At 40.2% G+C, this 26,020-nt stretch overlaps 1 protein-coding gene across 1 annotated transcript in view; it reads left to right on the top strand.

Annotated features, from left to right (window-relative positions):
- The first annotated feature begins 563 nt into the window (after positions 1-563).
- The window catches only part of ADGRG4 (adhesion G protein-coupled receptor G4), a 30,907-nt gene continuing 5,450 nt past the window's right edge, over positions 564-26,020 (top strand). Inside the window, exons 1-18 of the mRNA XM_040572776.1 lie at positions 564-711; positions 4,498-4,602; positions 6,410-7,024; positions 12,162-12,245; positions 12,718-12,812; positions 13,139-13,191; positions 14,735-14,774; positions 15,278-15,303; positions 16,560-16,708; positions 17,655-17,787; positions 18,305-18,423; positions 19,491-19,701; positions 20,261-20,426; positions 20,548-20,697; positions 21,562-21,684; positions 23,422-23,467; positions 24,340-24,443; positions 25,882-26,003. Coding sequence (XP_040428710.1) covers positions 4,512-4,602; positions 6,410-7,024; positions 12,162-12,245; positions 12,718-12,812; positions 13,139-13,191; positions 14,735-14,774; positions 15,278-15,303; positions 16,560-16,708; positions 17,655-17,787; positions 18,305-18,423; positions 19,491-19,701; positions 20,261-20,426; positions 20,548-20,697; positions 21,562-21,684; positions 23,422-23,467; positions 24,340-24,443; positions 25,882-26,003 — 2,327 coding nt within the window. The 5' untranslated portion in view covers positions 564-711; positions 4,498-4,511. The remainder of the gene's footprint in view (positions 712-4,497; positions 4,603-6,409; positions 7,025-12,161; positions 12,246-12,717; positions 12,813-13,138; positions 13,192-14,734; positions 14,775-15,277; positions 15,304-16,559; positions 16,709-17,654; positions 17,788-18,304; positions 18,424-19,490; positions 19,702-20,260; positions 20,427-20,547; positions 20,698-21,561; positions 21,685-23,421; positions 23,468-24,339; positions 24,444-25,881; positions 26,004-26,020) is intronic.

Here is a 26,020-nt window from a genome sequence, read left to right as displayed (position 1 = left end):
ATATATTTTAAAAAATTAGAAACAAATGTAGAAAAATTTTGAAATAACTGCTTGGGATATTTTGACAGAATCAAAAATATATATGTTGTTCCAGAATCAGCCTGTAGCAAAGGACCTGAATAACTCCGAAAGTTTGGTTGTATTAAAGTCATACTTCTTGAATGCCTAGAACTTCATAAGGATTTTGCCCAGATTTCTAACATACCTACTATGGGATTTAATAAATCATCATCAAAAAGCTTTTCTCATAGCTTTGAAATGAAAAAGGAATGGGAAAAAAATCATTTTATATTAAAACCAATTTTATCCTAACAGTTTGCACAGAGTAGATGTTAGCTGCCTCCTAAAACAAAAAAAGCACCAAAAAACCAAACCCAACTATAATATTTACATCCTTCAACGTTTTTGAAAGAGAAGATTAACACAGTGCTAATCTTTTCCTTCCCACCCTTATTTAGTGAACTAATCTAATCTTCTACAATAAAATTTGAAGGATTGCAGTTTATGATCAAGCATGCTATTTACAGACCGTATTTCTGCCGTTGCCATGTGCTGAAGGGCAGTGTCCAGAGGTCAGCCCCGGTCAGCTGCTGCCCTGTGAACAAACCCCATCCAGCACGGTGCTTTGCTGCTTCTTCATGTTATGCCAGAGCCCCATCGCCAGCACAGGGAGATCTGTGGTCCAGGAATGAACACCGGCTCAACTGACAGGTATGTATTTTTGGCCGTAGCTCTTGTTTAATGGTGCATTATCCCAGGGGAACTGTGCATAAATGGAGGTGTCTGTTGACAGGAAAATAAGGAGGATATTTGCCTTCAACTTTCAATCAGTGACAACTGACGTAAATAACAAAAGCTAAGGAAATGCAAAAATACCCTGTCATTATGCATATTTTAGTTAAGGGACCAAAAGTAAATGTACAGTGGTGTGAAGAAACCTCAGTCCAGTTGATATCTAAGCATTCTCTAAACAACCTTAGCTGATGGTCAGTGCAGTACTGAAGTGTTCTGAAGAGGAAGCCTTTTAGTTAAAAAATATTCAAGAAGGTCTCAGGAGGATGACAGCCAATGAGGCCAGAAGGTTTAACAGGAACTGTAAGCAGCTGTTAAAGGCACAAGGATATGAATCTTTTTGTTTTGCTTTATAATAAATATGGCTGGTTGAAAAACATCCTGAAGAGTCAGCCACCCACATTCTTCATCCAAAGAATCAAAGATTCCCAGCTCAAAGGCTATGAGATGTAATTACAGTAAGAAGAGATTTGGGAAAGCTGAAAAGTCACCATAGCAACCTCCTGGCAAAAATCTTCGCACATCCAAAGTAAAGCAAAATTCCTTTTTATCTGAACGGCCACAGTGAGTTTGAAAGTGTTCTGTGTTCATGGCCATTTTCTGCTTCTGTTCATGTCATTGTACTCCTTATTCAGAGAGCATTTTTTTCTGCTCTGAGTCCTGAGTGTTCTCTTCTAAAGCCTCCCAGGATAGTTTTGATCAGAAATGGATGTGGGATGCTGATTACGAGATCGGGCTTTGCCTGTGACTTAGTGTCAAAGAGGAGGTGCCCCCACTTGGGTTTTCTGGACCCCTTGCAATAATCTCTAGCAAAGTTAATAAACAACTTGTGTTGAATAATTGAAAACACTAAACTGAAAAAAAACAAAACAGGAAACAGAAAGAAGAAGACGGAGGAGGTGGAGAAAGGGGACAGTGAGGCCTTCTCAATAATTGCTCTGGGGTTGCAGTAAGAACTCCTTCCATACCATGATACTATAATGCTGGTTTAACAGGTACAGAGAAAGGATGACTTCTAAAGCACCCATCCTTGAACAGTCCTGCTCTGTACCATGCTTGATGAATGGCTTTCCATGCAAGAGTTTATGTAAATACTTGAAACAAATACACTTGGATTTGAAGAGGCAAGCGGTTCATGCCTGGTAATTTCAGTGATTATGCTCTGCCCATAAAAGAAACAGAGCAAAACCTCCCACTGAGGCTGGTGGATAAAAGGTGTGTGGGTGCTCTGCAGCAGCTGCTGACCATGAGCAGGTCTGTGCTGCTGCGCAGGGAGAAAGCAGAGCAGAAGGGGAGTCCCTGGGCCATGGGGCAGTTTGGCTAAGTGGTGCCGTAGCAGTCTTTAGAGGAGAAACTTCCAGTCTGGGGTGCTTATACAAGGGTAAACAGGAGGAGGAGACAGATTTGTCAAGAAAAATGTGAAGACAGAGGACTGGATTGTTTAGGAGAGCGGAAGAGGAGGACACTTCCATCCTGTTTAGAGACTAGAGTGTCTAGAGAAGCAGGATGAACTGCAGCATTAAGCAGCCTTGGGAGGTTCAGGCTTTCTCCGGTTTCTCTCAACTCCCTACTCAGATCCAGTTAGGGAGCTGAACTGCTGGGAGTCGCTGCCAAAACATTTAAGATCACACACGCTGCTGCAGGAGACGGGGGCAAACCCTCCAGGGTCCTGTGCAAACCATTTCCTTCCTCCAGAGCTAACTCCCTGAACTCAAGACAACCTCAAGGTAGCTGAAGTGACAGCCACGTGGGACTCTCCTTTCCTGGTGCCTCTCACTCCTCACTTTCAACACACTAAATCTTTCTCAGTAGCAAGCAGCAGTTAAGTTGATCTTCACATTACAGTGTTACCCACACAAAGAGCTAGAGAGCTGTTGTAGGGAAACTGAAAGTAATGCCCTTTACTGCAGCCACTTTTGAATCAGGAACAAGGGAAACATTTCAGCTGTTCCTTCCTAATTTGTGTTTTATAATGCTACATGTTCTGGACTTTGCTCTGGACAAAACTTAATACAACCTGTGACATATCACATATTGGAAGCATAGTGATTTGTTTCTTAAAAGTTATTGAAAAAGTAAACAAATCATTGCTGGAATGATAAAGGAGAAGGTTGGGAGGAGAGATTTGTTGTCACAGCAGGTTTTCCAGTACCTAAGAAATGAAGTTTCAGAATGGAAATCACTTGGTTTTCATTGCCTGACCCACTGAAAACATTGCAACATCCCACCTGATTTTCTCTTCATGTTTCTCTTTATCTATATTTTGGCATCTGCCAGAAGAAGCAGTGTGGAGGACTTGGTAATAATCTACCTTGATTTCTGTGCTATGCAGGGAGGTGAGTGTTTGAGCAGCACCTTTTTAAAGACTATGATGTTTTTAGGAGAAAGTATGAATCACCTGAAATATGCAGGATCTTCTGTTTAGTTACCACAGGCTGGGAGTATAATGATTTATTTCTGAAATGTTATTGCAAAAGTCACTGTCACAGCACTAAATGGAAAACTGGATGAAATTTCCTAACTTTCTGTAAATGTTGTAAAGTGCAGCTTTAAAAGGAAACTCAGAAAGTAGTTATTAACTCTCTCTCTTTCTCTTTTTTTTTTTTTTTTATTTTCTAATGTTTATCGTGCACATCTGGACACAAAGGAACAATTTCCATTTTGTCAGTGGTCAGACTGTAGTAACCCTTAGTGGAAGTCCCCAGGTAAGGGTTGCATTTGATGTTAAGCCAGGTGACTTCTCTGGGTGGAGCTTGGCCAATTTAGACAATCCGAGGACCAAGTCCTTCCCTTACAGACGTTTTTTATACATATGAGTTGAAGATTTAATCCAGTGTAGTCCTAAACCAATACAAGCCCTGGCATTTGACCCCAGTGAAGTGAGTAGAGAAAACATACCACCACGGGGGAGCGTGCAGGATGCCAGCACTGAGTCTGGGATGCTCAGGAGTCTAGGCTGCTTGTCCTTTCACTTGCTCTGGTTTAACTACAGTTGTCTTTGACTTCAGTCAAACTGAAGTACAAAACAGGACAAACTTCTTCCAGCTTAGAGAGGCATCTTTTCATTTTGCTTTAAGTGTTCAATGTACGTTTATATCCTTGAATGAGCCTTTCCCCAATTACCAGTGTGTTCCCAGGGCTTAATTAATTTGATGAAAGCTTTTTTGTAGACAAAGACCAACAGTGAGAAAGAACAGTTTGTCTGACTGTGCTGTCTGCGTGCAGCCTTGCACACTGCTTTTCTCCATGCCTCTTGCCCTGGCTGCTGCCCCCTGATCCCCCATCCCACCAGAATCTGTGGCACAGAGCTGTGGGCGAGCACTTCAGGCTTTACTTTGCTGGCAGGATTTTCTCTTCCTGTTGTTCCAACACGTGTAGGAACTTCACCAGTTCAGACATTGACTCCTTTGTCAGAGCAGATTGAAACCAGATAGCAGGTTTGCAGAGTCGTTATGGTTGGACAAAACATGCACTGACAGCGTGACCGCCTAGACCTCATCTCTTTTAGAAACTAGCAGAAACCAGAGGGCTATATAGCTGTGACCCTCACAGAGATTACTGATCTAGTGACTCTGTTCAGTCACAGGGAGTGAGGCCTTCTGGGCTCACGTGCTGCAAATGCCGTTTCAGCAACCTGCAGAAAGCAGACTGAATTTCTCAGCCAAGCATGTGGTGAGTGTGAAAGTGTTAACATCTTTCTTTCAGAACACGCCTAAAGAATGAAGATGTTCACGTGTAGACCTGGACAGCCCCCTTCTGACAAGGCTTTTTGCATCTTGATGGTTGCTGCTGGATTTTTCCTTCTTGCAGGTAATTCCCCTCAGGATTAGCCATAGGGATGGTGCTGTCAGGTGCCCATTGCTGCTGGCAGAGGCTCGCAGCATACCCCACAGCCCAGGAGGTGTGTGCTGTTCCCTTGGTTTGTCCAAACACAGTATATATATAGAAGACTGTTTTTTTTTTCTTGTTCTTCCCCAGTGCAAGAGTTACTCTTGCCCTGGACCTCTCACTGGTAACTCCAGCTGGGCCTGGGGTCCTTGCCTATTATGCATCCCTAAGTATATGTGGGCCTGCAGACGTACAGGTCTGGGCATGATACAATACCCTCTTCTGGTTCAGTCTGGGCCACAGATGAGTCAGTGCAAATGAGAAAATATGAAAAGGAGTGAAATGTCGAGTTTCTGTTGCATCACAGGAGTTGTTCATGTTTGGAGGTAAAAAGTCTTTAAGTTTTGTCGTTATTCACCTGTTTCCTACCTGGGTGTCTTCCTGCATTTTTTTTTCTTTTCTTTCTTGTTTTACTTTGATCACTGTTGTAAAATATGAACTGTGCATTTAGTTGCTTCATGGTGTTCTGGGAAAAACATGAAGCTACAGGCAGAACCAAATTCCCCCGTAATAATTTAGGTACTGAGTCAACCACAGTAAGCTGTGCTTCACACATTCAGCACCCTCTCACTCCACCAAAGATCTCCAAAGACCAATAATTAGTTCTTTTTTTTTTTTTTTTTGTATTTCCTTCTTTAATTTTTCTTGAGAATAATGCAGAACACAGAGATAATTCGTGTTTCTAAAATGCACCCTGTTGCACTGGGGTCATTTCCAGCACGCAGTGCAGTTGAGGAAAAAATTAGCTCTTTCCAGATAAAGCCTCCATAATGAAAAGACTGAATTAATTTTTAGATCTTGCCTAATGTACCCACTTTCTCTCAGCTTTGGCTAGAGGCTCCTAATGTGTCTGCTGTAAGACAGTGGAAGGGCTGACCCCTGAAAGGCCTGTCTGTCAGCCTGTCTCTGGTAGAGTACAATGGTACTCTGGTCAGTCGTGCGATGGGTGCCAGCTCTGCCAGTCATACATCCCATAGTGATTCCCTTCTCTGGGACCAACCCATGAGGCCTGGCTTCTTACTCTTTTGACCCCTGATCTCAGGTGGCTGTTTTACAGCCGTTACAACTACTGTTCTGCTACTCTGCAGAGCTGCATTACTGCGGGTGCAGTGGGGTCGCATGCAGACAAGTTTCTCTCTGTGAGTGGGGGGCTGTGGCTGGTGTTACTCAGGGAGGTTCTGGCCTTTGTCAGCAAAACCTTTATGAGCAGGCTGTAAAGATATAATTAGATAATTAAAAATAAGCAAGAAAAAAGCTGTCCAGACCAACTTTCTACAGCCTGAGAGAAGGACTGTTCTGATTATTTTTATTATTAGCAGAAACCCTAACCTAAAGACTAAAGGCCAGGGGTCTGATATGTCACTTGGGAGCCAAACATGCAAACAGGTCTTTTCCCAGAGCATGCCGGACCAATACCTTTACATTGAACACCCATGCAGACATTGGCCTATGTGGACCTGAATTCTGTATTTGGTAGGTCTTGAGGGCCTCAGCATTTCCTTTGGAGAATTAAACTCATCTTCTCTTTACTGGTAGTGTGGGTGGTCTCAAAATTAAATTTCAAAAACAGCAGAAACCAGAAATAGAATAAACTTTTAATTTTCTTTTTTTTTTGTTTAATTGACTTTCAGGGAAGTATCTGAATGAGGTCATATTGCAGCTTTTTCTTTGAAAGTGACACTTCATTTTCCTTCCTTACCTTCTTTCCTAATGCTTTTTCTTCTTACAGAAACACGTTCTCTGCGTGGAGAAAGACTGGATTTACTGGGAAGGAACGATAAGTACGTGTCTCTGATCAACTACAGCATTCCTGAGCTATGTCAGTTCACTGTGTGCCTTGATTTAAACCGGACTGCTAACATAAGCTCTTGGGCAGCATTTTCCTATGACACTAACAACACATCCACTGACATAGATGACTTAGAGCTTGGTCTCTCTGGAGAAAACAAGCAGTTGAGAGTATATCTTTTTGGCACCAGTCGAAACATTGGGATTGATTTAGCCCTTTTCACATGGTATAGTGTGTGCTGCTTATGGGACAACAGAAAACAACTGCTGGAGGTCTACTGTAATGATAATCTCGTGCATAAAGAAACCATAGACAGCACTGAGTGCCTGAAACCCAGTGGAAGCCTGGTGCTGGGTCACCTGCATAAAAGAAAGGATGGATTTATTGTACGAGTAAGCAACAGCTTCATTGGTGGCTTGTACTACTTCCAAATGTGGGACACTGTGATGCGTCAGGAAGAGTTACTGGGGTGTGCTGAGGGCAATATTGTCGGCTGGAAGGAAGAGTACTGGGACTTCCGCATTCCTCCAATTGCTGACCATCGCCTGCGCTGTGGTGAGTCTCTGCAGTATTTTCTTTCCTTGGGGCTTGTGTGTTGCTGGGGATCACGCAATTCAGAGAGTGGGAAACCCTCCGCTGCTCAGGACAATAAGCAGGGATTGTCTTATATCCTGAGTTACTGCTGTGGGCCTGAGACCAGGAGTGCTCAGGGCTAGCCTCGCATATGGCTTTCCCCACTCACACCACACAGGCTCTTCTTGAAGCAGATATAGAGGTTGTGGATGGGGAAAAGCTGGCAGAGCCTGGCTCTGCCACCAGAATCCCTTGGAGGATGCTGGCAGGTGGCATGATTTAGATGAACCTTCTTGTGGTTTGTTGTTCTGCTGGGGTACCAACCTGCTACTCAGCTGGCCTGGCACTGAGTGATGTAGGTTGGACTCAGAAACTTTCTTCCAATATGTTTAATGATATTTAACTACAGCCGTTATTTAGATGATAGCAATCATTTTTCCACAAGACTTTGGTCTGTTCTCTGCCCTAGATGGACGTTGCTCCATTGAAAAACACTCTTAGCAGTGTTTGGTGTTATCTCACCATTCAGTCCTGATGTCTGTATGTACTAAACAGCATTTAAATTACACAGTATTGAACCAGAGGTCTGAGACTGACTGCTTGACTGACTCATTTACATAAAGCTTATGACTGACTAATTTATGTAAAGCTAATGACATGCCGTGATATTTAGGGGCTCGACAATAAAAGTATATGCATCTTTACTAGTCCTCTGTAAGATGGCAGTTTCACAGGGAGTGCAGACGCACAGTCAGAAGTAATTGCTCAGTTTTGGTGCCCAGTTTGAGAATCTGAGAAGCCTCCCACCAGACAGTGCTTCTCTGTCAAGCGCAGCACCTGCAAACTTCACCTCAGCTCCCTGTGCACTTTTGCATCTCCTGCTCCAGGTTACATCAAACTGCGTCCCAAGGAAATGAGTAGAACAGGAAAAAAACAACTGCTTCTGAAACATTTGTTCAGAGGGATTTCCCCCACCTCTCATTACACACCCCTTTGCTCTGCAGCAAAGAAAAGAGGCACAAATAACAAGTGCTGTAAATCACAACCTTCCCATCTGTCTCTTGGCTCCTCGCCCCATTGCCTTTATCCAGGCGGTCGTGTTTTTGCACTGCCTGTTGCCTGAGATATTTCCTCACTCGTGTCACTGACTGGGGGGCCATGAGGGAGGAGGAAGGCTCAGTCCATTTCCCTTTTCCAATTAACACCATTGTTGGCTTTGCCCTTGGGCCCATTTGCACTGTGAGAAAGGTGTGTGCTTGATTTGGCAAGGAGCTGTGAGAGGCTTAGTCATGTTTGCTGATGAAAACTTCAAGAAGTACAGCGCCTAAAATCAAAGGCTCCCCTCAGTGTTCCTGGACTTTGATTGTTCAAAACAGTAACTTGGATGAATTTGAGCAGATTTTTAGTGAGACAAAGTACATTGGAGAGAGGCTTTCAGTGGATGAAGCATTGTTTTCCTCTAAAGTGCTCCCAAGAACCAAGTGATTTCCTCCAGTTAGGATTCTCCAATGCAGCCTGAATGGGACATTCAGTCTGGAAAATGTTGGTCCGAATGTTCAAAGGTTATCAGCAAGAGGAAAGCTAAAAGGCACTGAGGCTAGTCTTGCCGATGGTGCCATGTGCCTCTGGGTAGGTGTTTCACATGGGGACAAGGGCTGCTAGAATCTGGCTTTTTCCCAGGAGCAATAACTTAGATGACTATCGTAAAGTCCCAGTTGTAAAGATGTTCATAACATCCAATTGTGTATGAGAATCTGTCTTGTGTCAGCTCTTGGCAAGACCTTTGCTTCCACTATAAATCTACTGCTCACTTTAATTAACTGAAATTCATGAGCTAGCTCTTGCACAGAGACAAACTGGCGATATAATAGATAGAGATATCAGTGAATGGTACAAACAGTCCTGTGTGATAAAATACATACCAAGATTTCAGTCTTACAGGGGAAGCTTGGGTCTAGTTTGTCCATATGGGACCATAACTACTGAGTCTATGCCAGAACATCTGAAGTACATGTGTACAAAACAGTTGTGCCGAAGTGTTGCTTTGTAATGAAATGTCATGGTGAAGTGCCATTTCAGTGCTAATGACAGGACTCAAATCGTTATGTCCTATGACAATTACTAGTTGCAAAGTTTTTTTCTCATATTTATATACTCTGTTTATACCTGGGAATTGCTTTAGTTGTCAGGGCTTGATTCAACTTAACAATAGACAGTTCATGCAGTTGTGCTGGGAAGCTGTGCAGCCTGCTCTGTTTTGGAAATCCTACATTAATTTTGGAAAGACAAGGCACATTTAGGCAAAATGAGTGAAACTGTTCATACAAATATAGAAGGAAACAGCCTTGAAAGGGTGTGTTGACTTTTTACAAGTTTTATAATTATCATAGCAATTGCATTGGTTTTACTTGGTACAAGGAGTAAAGTTATTTTCTACCTTTGTGTTTTTTTTCCTGGAGTTCTTGAAGATGATCCTTTACTTTTCCAGCTCAGCTGGGCCTTTGCTAAAAGCGTAGAAGTAATAGTGTGCGTTCTCATCCTCTGACTCAGTCTTCATCTTTTCCTCCCCCTACCTCACCCACACACTGATTTCTAATTTTCTTCCTAATTTTAAATAATCTGGGAGAGGAATTAATATACAATGCATGAAAATTACTGCTAGTAATACAAAATTATATTTATTACAGTTCGCTTATACATTGATCTAATTTTTACTGCTTCTTCTACTGGAAACAAAGCATATTTGCAGGATACCAAATAAACCATTTATTACATTATCAAATAAAAATGCAGAACTGGGACTTCAAAAATGGTGGTGGTACAGTATTTTTCTAGCTTTAGATCTCATCTGTCATCACTTTTTAGCCCTTGGTTCGTGAAGGGAATTACAAGCATGTTAATTAAAGCAAATGAAGTTACAGGATGCAGGTGGCTAGTCCCACACCTGCCTGCTGGTAATGATCCTTGACATGTGATTTTTTTTTCCTCAGGTGATAATGAGAAAGAGAGAAAGAAAGAAATTTGAATCTGAGAAGTTGTAATTATGCTTCATTTGTTAGGAGATGAAAACTGCTTTGTGAGTCCTGATTAAAATGGGTTTGAGTTTTGTTTGGCCATTTCTGTATTTTTTTTTTTCCGAGCAGATTTTTTCTGATTCATCTTGACTGACACTGGGTGATATCATACATACATCATTACGTATCATACATCACCCCTAAGGCACTGGTTTTTGAAAACAGAACAGAGCCTGCAATCACACAGCTCTATGCAGGCTCCTGTCTGGAGAGAATCTACAGCACTGTGACAGTCAGGAGGATAAGTTGAACCTCAGGTTTACAAATAGTTTGGCTTATGATAAATCATAGCCTAATATCATGTCTGTATTCCTATAAGGAAAGAAAAAAGATTTTTTTTTCCAATGATAGGGCATGTCTGCACAGCACTATCCCTTCTGCATTCTCATCACACTTCCTATCTGTCAGGAATTCTTATAGAAAGACACTCATTTTCTTCCACTGTTTCTGACAGCTTGAAGTCAGGGACGAATTATTTGTAGTGTCGTACTGGGGCTCAGGGAGCCCACATCTGCAGCTTCACGTCGCAGGAAGGCATACAGGTTTGCACTAGAAGTTTAAACCCCGGGATTAAAGTCATATGGGATGCCTGGGTCCCAGGCCCTCCGCAGCACCACGGGTCAGGTACCTGAGGTTTTACTCTGTTCTCACGGGAGCGAGTGCTGTGAGAATGGGGAGGGGCTGGTGTGCATGGGTGCTGGAGGATAAAACACAGGTCTCCGGTTTCAGGTCCTTGTGTTTTCTTTAAAGAATTGTTTTCTGTTGCCTCTAGTTTTTTTTGTTTGTTTGTTTTTTTGTTTTAATTTCTGGTTTCTTGTTTTCTGCATATTCATATGTATGCAAACAGTGTTAGTGGATATCGGTAGGAGGTCTGTATATTGAATATCTAGGTCTGTCTTGAAGCTCAGTGATTCAAGCCTGCAGATCTTTTCCAAATCAAGACTCGGCAGATAGCCATTACGTCGGGTTAGGTGTCTGACTGGCTGCAAGCTGCTGATTTGAAATGGCAATGTGACAGCTTGGTCCTGGAGTTACTCACATTTTGCTGGAAGAGTGAATCAGAAGAGTAAACTAATTCTCCTATTTCCAATGGGTTAAGGACCATGAGAGAAGATAGCTTGTGTATCGTGCCTGTTCAGTAGGGTGTTTTGGCTTCAGGTGTCTTTTCAATTTCACAAAATAATTTGAGCTATTTAGGATAAAAACAGTAGACTATTACTTCAAGCTCTTAACAGCCTCTGTGTCTGTTATTGTCCATGGATGTGTTGCTCTTGATTTAAACAGGTCAGAGATGGGCTGTTATTGTTTTAAGCAGGGGTGATTCTTACCTTGAACTCCAGTAGAGAAAACAATGTTTGATGAAGCATAGCCTTATCCTACTTATTTCCAAGCACTCCTTATTCATACATATTTGGCTTTGTATTCATGTGTTAAGTTTATTTCTCTTAGTCAGAACTAGATTGTCAAGTCTCTGACAGTCATGTGAGTGAAGAAAAAACACAAATCACCAGCATAGCAAGGAAACTGTATCTCTAGAGCAAAATGTTGTGATCATGCTTTTCTTTCATCACCGAGGCCTGTAATGTTATACGGTGATTTGGTTCATTGCAATTTTCTGTAGTACGTGTGAGCAAGCATCACCCATTTTGTCCCTGTCTGTCTGATGATGTGGCAGATTGCATGTGAAATGCAAAAATCCTATCTGGTTTGACAAGGTGATTCACTTCAAGGAAAATTAGCTAAGAACAAATTCTCAGAATTCTTTACTTTGAAAACATACAGGCAGGATGGCTGGCATTTATAATGGGAATCCTTATGCCAGGTTATCATTAAATAAAAGTCCATGAATGTCAATGTTTTTTTCAATTTCTTTACTTTATGTTAACCCTTTAGCATTCTGTTTGACACATGGCTTTTCCTGAAGGATGGCAAAGACTATTCAAACAAGAAAGGAACAGGGAGAGACCGTCTCCCTCCTATGAACTGTGTTAATTCTTGCACTTTGTGCCACTGTGGATTCTTAGGCCTTTCAATATTTTTTTCAGCTGGCTCAAGTGAAGCATCATCAACAATGGCTCCTACGTTGCCACCGTTATCTCCAACCAATAGTGCCAATGTTACCATTGCACGTAAGTACTTTCCTAAACAAGACTGTTTTAAATGCTGACCTGGTCATCACTGACACTGGCTGACACCATACACATGACAGTTTAAGACTTGGTCTCATGTTTAAGCTATTGCTGCTTGGCAAGGTGTTGTATATCAGCAAATCTTCCTATCTCTTCTTATGCATTCTTAGTGTATGGTAAAAGCAAAGCTAGTGCACCCACAAGTATTAAAATCAGCTCAGCTGAAGTGCCTTTGCTTGTTAAATTGTGATAACTTGGCCATGAATTTGGGCCCTTAGAGTCCTTAAATTTCTAGCAATGCAGTAGTAATCTAGACTTAGACTCTTGGAGGGTAGAATTTCCTGAAGAGTCTTCATGACTTTGGGAATGGGAAACATAGCCATGGCTAAAGGGAGGGAGGGACGAGGAGACAGTGCAGGTACCCTTCTGTGCAAACTACAGGATGCATCTCACTTCTGTTCTCTTATTACAGTCAGCTTCTACAACGTTGACATGAACTTTTCTCTTTTCTACAAAACTGAGAGAGCTCCCGATTACTATGATGCAAGGAAGCTTATAGAAAACTGGGTGAGTAGCTTTCTTTTCTTATTCTCTTTTATTTCTAGAAAGTATCAGATGATGAGGACAGCTGGTACAGAATGCAAACTTATGGAACAACACAAAAATAAGTATCCATGTAACAATATTGTGGCGTTTCATAATCATGTTATCCAACGCATTTTTAACAGGATAAAATTAAATCCAGAAAGAAGGGAAAAGTGTTGACATTTTGCAAATATTTTTAGCCCTTTTCATTGGAATTTAGAATTTTGATGACAATTTAAATTTACAAGCAGGTCTAGATAAAGCATTGATAAATCAAGTTAATAAAAAATTTATCATTTTCTTTCCAGTTTAATATCATATTCACTGGAGGAGAATTTGTTGTGACAAACTTTAAAGTCAGGTAAGCCTCTCGCTGTATAGTGGTGTCATGTTGACACTATGTCCTTTGAGAGAAATAGCAGCCATGTTCCAAATACCCATTTAACATATGACCAGTCCTGTGACAATGGTGTAAATCAGTCCCCCAGATCTATACAACTGTGATCATTTGGAGCACCTGCATTTTGTTTATGCGGCTCACTTCACCTGAAAATATATATCCTGCCTAATGCAAGGCAAGTATCTGCTGCCAAACTAAGAACTCATCTTTGGCCATATAAATTGGCTCATGATGAAGATGAAGCCTTTGCTGCCTCTGTTGTATGCGAGCAATGAGTCATGTGGGCTGATGTATCTTGTGTGCCATCATGGCAATTCAAAGAGTGTAGAAATTGGTATTTGTGGGAGACAGAAAGGAGGGCAGAGTGCTGGTATCTGCAGAATTCACATTAGTACTGCTGAACCCCTGTTTCAGCGATGACATGTGAGTGCAAGGGAAGTTGAGGGTCACATCTATTCATAGAGCAAGGGTCACAGACCCGTATGGGCTGTCCAGGTTGGATAACTAGGCACACACTGGTTCTTATCATGGCAGGGTCTAATGAAAGTATATTACAGTTCCAAAACCCTGCTCAGAAACAATGGCATTTTGCCCAAGACTCCAATTACGTACCTTTCAAACCAATTAATCTGTATTTATAGCCAAACTGTGAGCAACTAAGAGGGATAGTTAGTAACTGTTAGATTCATAAAAGTGTCACTTGTATAGCCTTTGAGTTTTATCATTTTATGCGTATTTGTCTTCCTACTTCCTTCTCTGACGTCTGCAATTACTGCTTGCTTTACAAATGACAACAATGCAATAACATATGGTACTATTTATGTGAGGTGAATCTGAGTCTGAAAACTGTAAGAAAAGAAATATCAAATGAAATAAAGACCAGCTAAAGACAGGGTTACCTGTGGATCTTCATCCCCCATATAGAAGTGATGTTGCTTAAATATCTCCAAGGAATTAACAGAGAAAATATTTGTAAAGTGTGAGGAAGAGTTAAACTTCAAGAAATAGGAAACATGATACAATCAATTTGTGCACTGATACAGGCTTTTAGTATTGAATAAATTTTAATTTTAAATGAATTTTAGTATTGAATAATTGAATAATGTTGTAGGCAGATGGAATAGGCTTAGAATACTTTCAAAGATACTTCAGAGAATAGATCTTGAACTGGATCCCTCCTGTCTCTGCTGTGCAGGACAGGACTGGTTGGACCATGTCAGAGATGCCATGGTCTGGTGGCATGGGGAGCAGGATGGGAGTTGTAACCCCACTGTCGTGCATCCCATTCTGGAAGAGGAAGAGGTTTCTGTCTGAGTGCATATCTGTTACAGCATTTGTTCTCAGAGATTTATGCAGATACATCTATGCTGAATTCAAGATGAGTTCTCTGCTGCAAGGTCTGTCTCATTGTGGTCACAAGATATTTTTAGGTGATAGCATAATGGAACATGTTATATCCATATACTTAATATCAAATAATTATTTTATTCTGGTTTGCTTGCAGGACTAATTATCCACAAAGCAGTGTCTATAAGAGGACTCAAGTATGTAACTTGTTATTTTCTAATATTAAAATTTACTTTCTCTTATCTTTTTACAGAGGATATAGTAGTTGCATGGTCTAAATGCTGATACTATTGTGTTACGTAGAAAGTATTAAATATAATGTATCCCATGTAAGTAATTGGGCTGGAGAATCACTGTGTCTCAATAAATATTGAAATGTTCTTCGTAAGACCAAGGAAGGCAGGATGTGTTCAGCATTATTTTCAAGCAGTCTACCTTGGAATAGCCTTCTGATGAGCAAGCTTACTGAGCACTGCAAGATATAGATCTACTCTGCTCTCTGTATGAATTAGCATCCGTGCACTGTGATGTTCTGTTTTGTCCTGATATACCTCCAGAAGTACTGTGAAATGAAGGCTGCTCTAGATAATTAGGTTCTAATATCATTTAAACCAATACGGCTCTATTTTAATGAACACACGGAGTTTCTACTGTTGATTCTAACCAGCTTCTAACTTTTTGTGTCCTATGAAAACTGAAGATGAAGGTAAAGCAGATGTCACAAAGGTAAGACACATGGTTATGAACTGGATTTTCATAGTTCGTACTGATTTAATAAGAAAATTCTGCCTCCTGCTATAAGCCTGCTCATAAACAGGGTGAGGAAACATTATACCCCTTCTTGGCTATTTTAGTTTCAGGGTAAGTGGGAACCTTTAGCCGTCTTAAACAGAAAAACACATGTGGAGTCAGATTCACAGTAATGCTTGACTTGGGGAAATGTATTTGAGCATCCAAGGTTTCCCTCTAATACCCCATATCTGGGAAGTCTTGAATTGATTCCATGACAAGCTGGGAGGTTTGTGCTGCGCTATTAGAGTTGGCTGTGAGCAGTGTCCTTCACTGAGGCCAGAACAGTGAGTGGAAGACTGCATTGCTGGACAGTGCCCAAGAAGTCTGCCAGGATGAATCCTGCACCTCTTCTGGAGGAAATCCTAATTGCCTTCTGACCTCAGGCCAGAAGAGCAGGGGGAACTGAGTTCCCATCACCTTCAAAGGGTTTTAAATGGTTACCCCAAAGGCCATGCTGAGTGGGGAACAACCAAGTAGAAACAGGAGTGAGTTGGAAACACTTGAAACATCCCAGTCCTAAAAAAGTCTCATAGGTTAGCCCTCAGTTAACTTAGAGGTCTGTTGAGGTAATCCACCCACAACTGAGAGCTTGCAACTTGTTTGTTCTTTCTGCCATGTCTGAAGCAACTCAAAAGAGAGAGACAGTCTTTCCAAACCTGCTTGAATCAGCAAACATACTTGGCCATTTTGAGGAAAAAAAGCTGGAAACCAATGGAGACACCAACAACAGTTAGTTAAATCTCTTTTTCAGGGAGCCTTGGAGTCTGCCACTTCTGTTTGGACACGGGGGTACTAAAGTACCTTATTGTTTTATGACTAGCTCACTCTGAACATTAAAACATGGTTGAAAAATGCTTACTTGTCACAGAGATTTTCCTTTGCCAAGATAACATGATTAGGAAACCTTTTGAGGTATTTACCGTGAAACTATAAATAGATTCTTGTACCTGCATTCCCAGTAATTTGTACTTTGTAAAGCATTTCAAGTGATAAGGTACTAATGTACATAAGAAGTGGCATTTGGTGACGTTTGCTGGAGGATAGCACTTATAATGAACAAAATACATCAATTATTCAATTCAATATAATTTTCTGTGTTACTCTTTAATTTTGTAGCCAGTAAAATTATAAGGTATAACTGTGAAAATTACTAATATGGTAGCTTTGTTTATTTTGTGTTATACTTCTAGCTATGTCTGCAAGGCCATTATAAAGGCCACGTCACATGAAACACAAGAAGTGCTGATTCTCAAGATAAAGCTGTTGCTGAACGACACTTATGAAGATGGACTGTTATCATTATATGTGAACCCTGAAGATGTGGCTGTCAAGCCAATAGGTAATGCTTCATTAAAACCTCGCTGGAAATCATATGCTTTGTAACTCTAGCTGCAAGTGTTTTATCAAACTGAAACTTTGTGGAGATGTTAGGGCTAGAAAACATCCCTGCAAGTATCCAAACTGACCTTATCTGATACACAAGCTATAGAATGCAATGTAATGACAAGAAGATCAAAAACTTTGGTTCTAGACAAATGGAGGTAGGCTAAACCATGACTCCTGCTACTGAGGCAGGTGTGAGCACCTTTGCAATGAAGGGGAGGGCAGACTGATATGGCTGCATATCTGGAAGCCCATGCTCATAGGCAGTGCCCCAGGTTCTGGCTATTGAGGGAGACATGAGCCGAACACTGAAACCAAATCCACTGCAGGCATTCTCTTAATGCTAATGCTTATTGGATCAAGCCTCAAATTGTAAGTAATCTCTTTGGTTTGGTTGCAATCTTTATCAGTCCTTACAATACAGAAATAAGGCAGAGATAAGAGATAACAGACTGTACCTGAAATTCAAAAACATATTTTTTACCAAAGACTTACAGAAGGTCACGCATAAAACTGCAAGTCTGAAGGAAAAGACATTGATGGGATAATGGGAGGCAGTGTGAAAGTAGCTTCAGATAGATTAGAGAAGACTGCAGGATGTACTGTCATTAAATTACGATTTTTGATGTTGGGAAGGGAGCACTTCACCTTAGAACTGACCTTGTCAAACAAAAAAGAAAAAGGCCTCAGAAGAACAGGCAAAATATTTAGGCAAAATGTTTTATTTCAGCCAGTAAACTTGTTAAAATAATCCCATCCAGCCTACAAAATAAGTAAAAATTACAGCTCAGTCTCAGAAGGAGTGGAAGTCCAAAACTGGACAGCTGGTCCCTGGGTGCCAAGGAATTCTTCTTTTTGACTACTAAATCTTTTTTTAAGAGCTTTTTGTATTTCTTCCTCAGTACTAATGGACTGTCCAGAGAGCTTTTCACAGACAAAATACAAGGGTAATTATTACTGGCCGCTAACAAGTCCAGCTACCAAAGCTGAGGTCAGCTGCAGCAAAAACCCTCTGGAGTCTGCTCAAAGGAGTTGGTGAGTGACGAGATCATCTCATTTTGGTTCTTGCATGGCAAACAGGAGGGAGTGCAAGGCTTCCTGTGATGAGAGTCCAGATGGTCATCTGTAATGGCACGTGACAGTGCCATGCCAAGGAAAATGGAAAGTATACAGGGCCAGTCCGGTGTAGGATGCAGGAAAAGGGAGTATTGCATCATTTCCACCAACTGCAGCAAGTGCGAGCCAGCATAGTAGGAAGCTGACTTTCTGCTTTAGCAGGGAGAGGAAACAGATGCACCGTAGCATTTGTGCTTACATTCATGGCACGTTGCCCTCCAGTGGCAGAATGTCACGATCTCTAGGTGCATTTCAAATTGCTCTGGCATTTGGGCTCTGCTCCTACTGTGCTAAATGAATGCTAAGTCAGGTCTCACTTGCAAGTCAGTTTTCAAAATTGGGCCAATTAATTACATTTTTAGCTACTTAAATATGGGGAACATCAAAAATGCATATTTTTTCATGTAACTTAATGTGCAGTGTTTTCATGTTTCAGTGGAATTAACATTGATCTTGAGCAAGCTTTCTGGGAAAAACCCAATATGACTGAATGTAAATTACTGGAAGAACTTCCAAATAATATTTTAGATCTTCATGATATCACCATAACAGACGGTAAGCCACCAGATACTTCAGTGACACAGTGAATCAAAGTAGAACGCTTATATTTAGATAATGTGTGTGTTGGACATCTGAAAAACTGAAGCTATAAGGTTGTGTTATGTGCAACCTACTCACTTGGTCATCTTAAAATGTTTTTAATGTAAACGAATTTCACATTTGCTTCAAAGTTCTCTAGCTATTACTCTGAAGACTAGTCTAAAATTCTACATTTAGATTTAGAACTAAATAAGTAACGAGAATAATATGACAGGTTTTGCCTGTCTATACTTTCCCTGTTACCATGTCAAAAGAGTTCATATTCTGTAGATTGCATGCAAGTAAACACAAATTAGCACATGGAATTTGAAAGTGTATGCGCTAATTTGTGTGATATACAATGTGACCATTACCACCCAGTTATATCTCTTTTCAAAACTATGCCAACCAATGCAAGCTGTTTGAACGGTGTACAAAACCAATACCATAGTTTATCCACCTACGCAGCAGTGGCATCAATAAATAGATCTTTGAAAGATATCTGTAGTTGCGTAGTCTCTCTGATTCCCAGGGTATAAAGCTCTCTTTCTATGAAAAAATTATAGAAGAATGATGGTATAATGAATGGCAAATACTTATTTTTCAAACTATACCATTCATAATTTGCTTTTGCTGCTATACCAATTAAGCAGTATTTGGGTTGAGGGAGAGTCTTGTTTAATTTTGAGCTCACAAATGCTTGTAAACATGATCAAAGTTAAAACTAAATAGTATTTACAGATAATCTTTATTATCCAAAAGCAGGTGATAATACTCTTATAAAAACTACATTGTTTTCCCCCTTTAAAATATAACCTGAGACATCCAGATTTTGCTTTGAAGTTTTTGCCAGTTTCATGTGGAGGGCATATTGACATATTTTGGGGTCATAATTTTGTAATAGACCAGAAGCATTATGACCATATGGAAACAGAGGAAAAGCACACTCTGCCCTCCTGCTTTAACATGGAGACTTGTAGCTACATAGCTAAAAGTACGGCTGTACTGCTTAAATCATGTTTCCTTTTTTTTTTTTTTTTCAGAGAATGCACAAGATGTTGTACAGCATATTTTAGATCTCTTGCCAAATGCAACACTGGATATGAAAGAATTAGAAATCATTGCAAATAAAATTTCTGATGTTGTGAATTTGGAAGATATAAGTGTGACAATTGCAGAGGATATATTGACTATATTGAACTATATTTTACTTCAAGAAATAGAAGATCAGAACTTTAGAAAAATGACCAATATGTAAGTAATATCACTGCACAGAAGTAGCTTCCTGATCTAAAATGGAAACATGGGGAAATTCATGCTTTTTGTCTGTTAAACAATTACCACAAGAGTTAGCAATTTTCAATACCTGGATCTTAGACATTTTTGCGGTTCTTAGGGGTAGAAATTGTTTTCTGTGTTGTCCGAGGTGCTTTTACCAGAACCAGTTCTGTAGAAGTCCTCATCACAGAGTTGTTGTATGTGAGTATCTCATGCTGGAGGCAGATCAGGGAGACTGAGTAGCTACCACCTCATCTCAGAGATGGTCTTTACAGCTCAGCATGGAGGCATGTATGACACAGCCTGGATGAATCTATGATTTTATGATAACTCATTTGCTTGCAGTCAACTGACCCTGTGCCAAACAAAATGCCATCTATCCTGAGTTGGTTCCATCCTGCTCTAGTGAGTGCTCTTTGTGATCATATACCAGAGCAGAGGTTTTTAGCTGATTGTCTCCTGACTGGGTATTGTGAAACTAGGATAATATTTCAAGAGATGTGTCTTTTTTTTCTTGCTGTTGCTCCTGATAAAGTATCCTGGAGACAACTGAGAAGATAGGCTATAAGATGGCTTACACAGAAAGAAACGCATCAGTCGTAACCACGTCCTTGGCTTTGCTGGTGATGCGTCCAGATCCCAGTGTATTTGAAGGACTGGCCTTTGGTATCACCTCATATGACCAAGGAGTGGATCTCAAGGTGAGAATAAGTGTCACCTCATGGACTACTGACTAAACCAGGCAATTCCTGTTGCTGTTTTGTACTGTTGTGTATTTGACTAGAGGAAGGCAGCTCTGAGCATGTCATTTCTTTCCTGCAGATCAATGTTCAAGAAAACTCCTTCAAAAAGGCCTTGGCCTCAGTGTTTTTGCCAAAATCACTGAAGACATTCTTAGGGGACAAGTACTCTGACCCAGAAAAGCATCCAAAGATCCAGTTTAATTTTTTTGGCACGACTTCACTTTTTGTGGTAACTGTGATTCCTAACAAATGCTAACATGGTAGCAATTGGTTCAGCTGTCTTAATGTGTACAAAAGAAAAATCCCAACAGTGTAATCTGTTCTAGGCACTTTAGCATCAGACTGATGGAGCACTGAGAAACGTGCAGGGAAAACGCATCCAAGCAGCAAAACCTTCTCAGTAGTGATAATGCTCTGAGAATTGTCTGGAGACTGTAGATATTTTCTTCATTTTCTGTAGCTGATGTTATTCCAATACTTTTGTTCTGTAGGAAAAGAACATACCCTAATCTTCCTCTAGGAAATAGTAAGCTCTTGCTTAAAAAACACATACGGTACACGTCAAATATCATGAAAATAATTTCAGGATTTCTTTCTCCATCAAAATAATAGCAGAAGTAATATGCATCATTTAGGAATGTTCTAATATTTGCTGTGTTTTCCTAACTCTGGGGCATGAATGCAATTTAAAAAGGAAGATGTTTCTTTTGGTATGATGAAACATATATTATGCTGAGCAATGCTTTTCATACAGAAGAAGCATTCACGATTGTGTCTACTGTCTAATGAGCTAAATGATGTACAACTGAATGTTTTGATGTACTGAAATGGTTATGCAGCTTTCTCAATCCGGCTGATGCATCTGAAACTGTGTTCTGTTTCTGCTGATGTGGAGACTTTCCCTGAATTCGCTACTAACTACATTTTCCAATTAAGTAGAAAGTAGCTAAAGTATATCAGGCATCCCATGGTGTTTAGCTGATCACAATTTCCAAGAAAGACAATTTGAAAAAAATGGAAGCAGCAAAGGGCACGATTGCTGGTAACTTAAATGACTTGGAGTTGTTTGCATGTGTGTATTTTTCCACTGTAGGATGACAGTTTACAGAAGGAGAGGCTGAACACTTATGTTGTGAGTGCCAGCATTGAAAATTCACTGATTCAGAACCTTAATGAACCTGTGAATATAACTCTTCAGCACATAGACCAAAATACGGTAGGATATGTTCATTTAATCAGAAAGTTGTTGAAATAAAAACTATTTCACTTATCCTTAAAATAAACTGGCAACTAGTCAGATAAGTTTAAAAATTTTTGCTGACTGACCTCTCCAACATCTATCAACTAGAAGATTGACAGTCCACACAAATCTCGGTGGCTTATTTTATTCCTGCAGGTTAGTAAAGCATGTGTCTCCATGCTAAATCCATGCTAGAAGCAAGGGATGTTTTCCTTGTTTTATCTGGGCAACTCTTTTCAAGGAACAGTTTATTTGCTAAAAAATGGCAGCTTGTGTTTGACTGAAATGATTTGTGGTTGCTCCTAATTCAGCCAATTGTTTTAGTCACCAAGAGGGGCAAATTTCAAAAAACTCGAAAACATTGCGTAGAAGTTTTCAAAATTACTTTGCTTTGTTTTCTTTCAAAATGATGTTTCAAAAGTAAAATCCATTTTAAATTGTTTTTTAGTGGGCATGGGTCCAACTTGTTGAACAGGTTCCTCCTTAACATTTTGGTGTTGCAAATGTTTATGGTTCAGTCTCCATACAAACACATTGCAAACTGAGGGCAGAACAAAATTACTCAATAAGATGAATTTGATTAAAGTTCAAGTTAATGACAGCTTGAAAATGCTGCTTTTTTGGCAATATGCTCTTTACATACAGTTCTAGAAAAAAATTTCATCCAGATATCCTCTCTCTTCTGTCATTTTTACTCCACCAGGCCATCTGGCACCTCTCAGATTTTTTCCTTGACCTTTTAAAAATATCCTAATTAAATATTTAATGAGCTATCATCGTAACCTACATCTTTGGCTCTCTTCCTAATTATATTTGGCAGTCTACAGATCACAAGTCTTAACAGCTTATCTGTTAGGGTGGCTTCCTGTAAACGCTGTGCCTTACCAAACTTTATTCATAATAAAGGAAAATGAATCTGCGCCTTGGGAAAGTTTGCTGCAGCATTATGAGTAATAAACTAGAATGTCCCCAAGAGCAAACATTGCATTAAATATCCATTTAAATTTGTTCATCTGCTTGTGACCTACAGGCAAGCTTTATTTTCTCTTAGGTCTCTTCCCTGACTGGTTTCAGAGAGAGAACAGAAACACTGAAATTGTGAAATAAAGGTTTTCTTATCTTGAGATTATTACTATTATTATTTTTTTTTATCATGTAAAATCTCAGGTTGTTATTCCAGGTCTTAGCCATAACTTTTGAATGTCACCAGTAATTAGGTATGACACCTCAGATACCACATGAAGCCAATGAGGTCAGACATAGGAATCAATCTAAACTGGACAACTTGTCAGCTTTTATGCCAAAACAGACAATGAAAGATGCAGAAAGGCTGGTAAAACCAGGAAAATCACTGACTGCTACGATTTCACTTAGTAATGGGGAAGGCAAAAATGGGGACCCTCTGCTGGTTTTCAGTGCCATGGATGAGTGCACCATATCCCAGCTGGTTTTCAGGGACCAGCTGTCTCACTGCTGCTGAACCGCAGCGTTTTCAGTAACTTACAGACCCTTTGAGGCACTACTGTGCTAATAATCAGAGACCAAACTCTCCTCATTCCTCAGTGGGCTTTCTTGTCAAGCAGTACAGGGGAAGATAAATCAAAGTGCCATAGTTATAAATCCTGATTACAAGCAAGATGCACTGTCTGCAAGTGCGGACAATGCACAGATGTACTGAATAAATGTCACAGCCTCTTTCTTCTCTGCTTTCAGGGTAATGCAGCAGTGCACTGCGCCTTTTGGGATTTTCAGAAGAACAGTAAGTGCTGTGTACAGAGCTGTCACACTTGCTGTGTCACCAGAGCCTTTGGCTCCTTGACATGGAGTTTGAAACTTTGAGTCTATGCTCTTCAGTGTGGCCCCTTCTGTTTTGCTCCTTTCCACTGGCACCAATACCTCCATAATCGACATTACTACTAGTGGTTATGTGTCTGGCATTGTACAATGATGCATCCACACAGATAAGAAGAGTTAGTCTAAGAAAAAAGCAAAAATGCAAGGAAACGTCAGATGACTTCTCACAGTCACTTCAGGGAAGTCAGTGGGGGCTTCGCTGGGGTCGAGCCTTGGATATGGCTCAGAGAGTGAACAGACACAGAAAGATAACCATGTATTGGGTTAACTCAGTTCATGTGGGAGAGGATTCCCAATTATTAGTGTTAGATTTTATTTATTTATTTAACAGAAGTTTAGCTTCTGAATATGCCATACATGCCACATAAATAGGGTCATAAATTTAACGTTACTAGGGAAGATGTGGCTTTTTCAATGCTACATGCTGTCTAAACAATTTCTCTGCCCTATAAATATTTCTTGCCTTCTATATTTCCATATCCTGCAGTACAATCTAGTCAAATGGACTTTTCCTTACCTTCTTGCTTTCTCTGTGTGCAGGCATGTAAATGACTTTAAATATTTCTTCGTTCCACCAAAGGCTTTCATCCAAGTTTTGAGGTTCTCAGGCAACTATGTAAGATGTGTTCCTGTGTGAAATATCACTTGTGTGCTGCTAAATGACCCTGCAATCTGTACTAACTTGAGCTCATCTTCACACATTCTGCATGCTGCAGAGCTATAAATGACTGAGCATGACTAACTCTACTTAAAAATCTCTTTTTCTATATTACACAGATGGACTGGGTGGTTGGAATACATCAGGGTGTGAAATGGAATATACAGATATGAATTACACAATCTGTTTTTGTAACCATCTTACCCATTTTGGAGTCTTGCTGGTAAGTATTCCATGAATCATCTCCAAAAAAGTCCCGTGGCACTAGACAAAGTCATCACTAATTTTGGGGAGAGATGGGAGATTCATATCTATACTAGCTGTTAGTTATCTGCAATTTTGCCAAAATTGATAACAACAAACAAAACAGTTATAATAATTGTTATGGTATAAAGTCCTCTAAATGTCACTTGCTTCAAGACAAATTCATTTTATGGATGTGTTTTGTACTTCTTTGCAAATGTAACTTAATACATATTAATGCCTTATTTGCTGCATTGGAAATACTGTGTTAAATTTATTACCTACCAGTTGGCAATTAATGATATTACATCTTTCTGTTAGTTTTGTCTACACTCCATCAGGAAGGTAAATTTAATATAAATATGGGAGATGTCATTAACGATCATCTCTTGGCAGGAAAGGCAGTCAGTATTTTAATACACAGAAAACTGCCTCTGAAAGTCAGATGTCAAAAAATGAGAGTGCAGAGATGGCTGCCTGAGAATGGATTGCAACAAATGCATAGGAATAGGAAAGGTCAAAGCAAACTAAGTAGATAGTTGAGAACTGTTTAATATCTGTAGAACACAACCTACGGGGTAAAGGCTGTCCCTTCCCTGTCAGATGCCTGCCCAGCCTCCCCTAGAGGTCAGCATTGCCCTGCTCAAGAAGAGGCACGGAAGCCCTCTCTAGGCTTTAAAAATGTGACTTCTGCAAGAAGGAATTTAGATGTTACAGATTTTAGACAACTTGCTGAAGCTGCTATTCAAGCAAACAGAAATCAGTCTGATTTTAAGAACTCGCCTCTTTTGCACTTCCACTTAAGCAATAAGCATGGATACAGGTATTTAACAGCACTAAGTCTATGGTACACCAGCTATGTAGGTTACTTGTTTGAGGTTCAAAGTTTCACCAGGGAGAAGAGAAACTGTAGCAGGAAACATCAAAAATCACGTCAATATCACTCCTGGCAACAGCTGGGAGAAGCAAGACCCAGCCTCCCAGATGACTTTTTCAGGGTGATGCTTTCTGGATGTGGAGAGTCCTCCCACACTCCAAGACATTTAGCAAGTTTGTGCAGTTTCCCAGCATGGCAACTGCCAGTGAAACAAACCAGAGTTTCTCCTACAAAGCAAGCTCCCAGTTGAACAATGTGTGTGAGATACTGGAATCCTTGCTGAATTTCTGGTTTCTGAAGTACAGCTTTTCTAGCTTCACAACTAAGTACTAGATATTTTAAATACTGAATATAGGAGCTGACCATACTAGTGTGGATATTCTGTAGGGCTATACAATAAGAAACACATAAAAATATTAATGGAAACCCTCTTAAAGTAGCAGTAGGCAGAGTAGAAGTTTGTTTTCTTATCCATGTGAAAATATGGAAAGCAATTTTCTTTATCTGGCAAACAGCTGTGATTCTTTATCTTGTAACACAGGACTTATCCCGGACAGAGATAGATACCAAAAATGATCGTGTATTAACTCTGATAAGCTATGCAGGATGTGGTGCTTCTTCCCTTTTTTTGGGTATAACACTGGTGACATATCTAGCCTTTGAGTAAGTCTGATCCTTTG

Source organism: Cygnus olor, chromosome 13 (genome assembly GCF_009769625.2).
Source record: "Cygnus olor isolate bCygOlo1 chromosome 13, bCygOlo1.pri.v2, whole genome shotgun sequence".
NCBI lineage: Eukaryota > Metazoa > Chordata > Aves > Anseriformes > Anatidae > Cygnus > Cygnus olor.
This window is presented reverse-complemented; position numbering and strand designations above follow the sequence as displayed.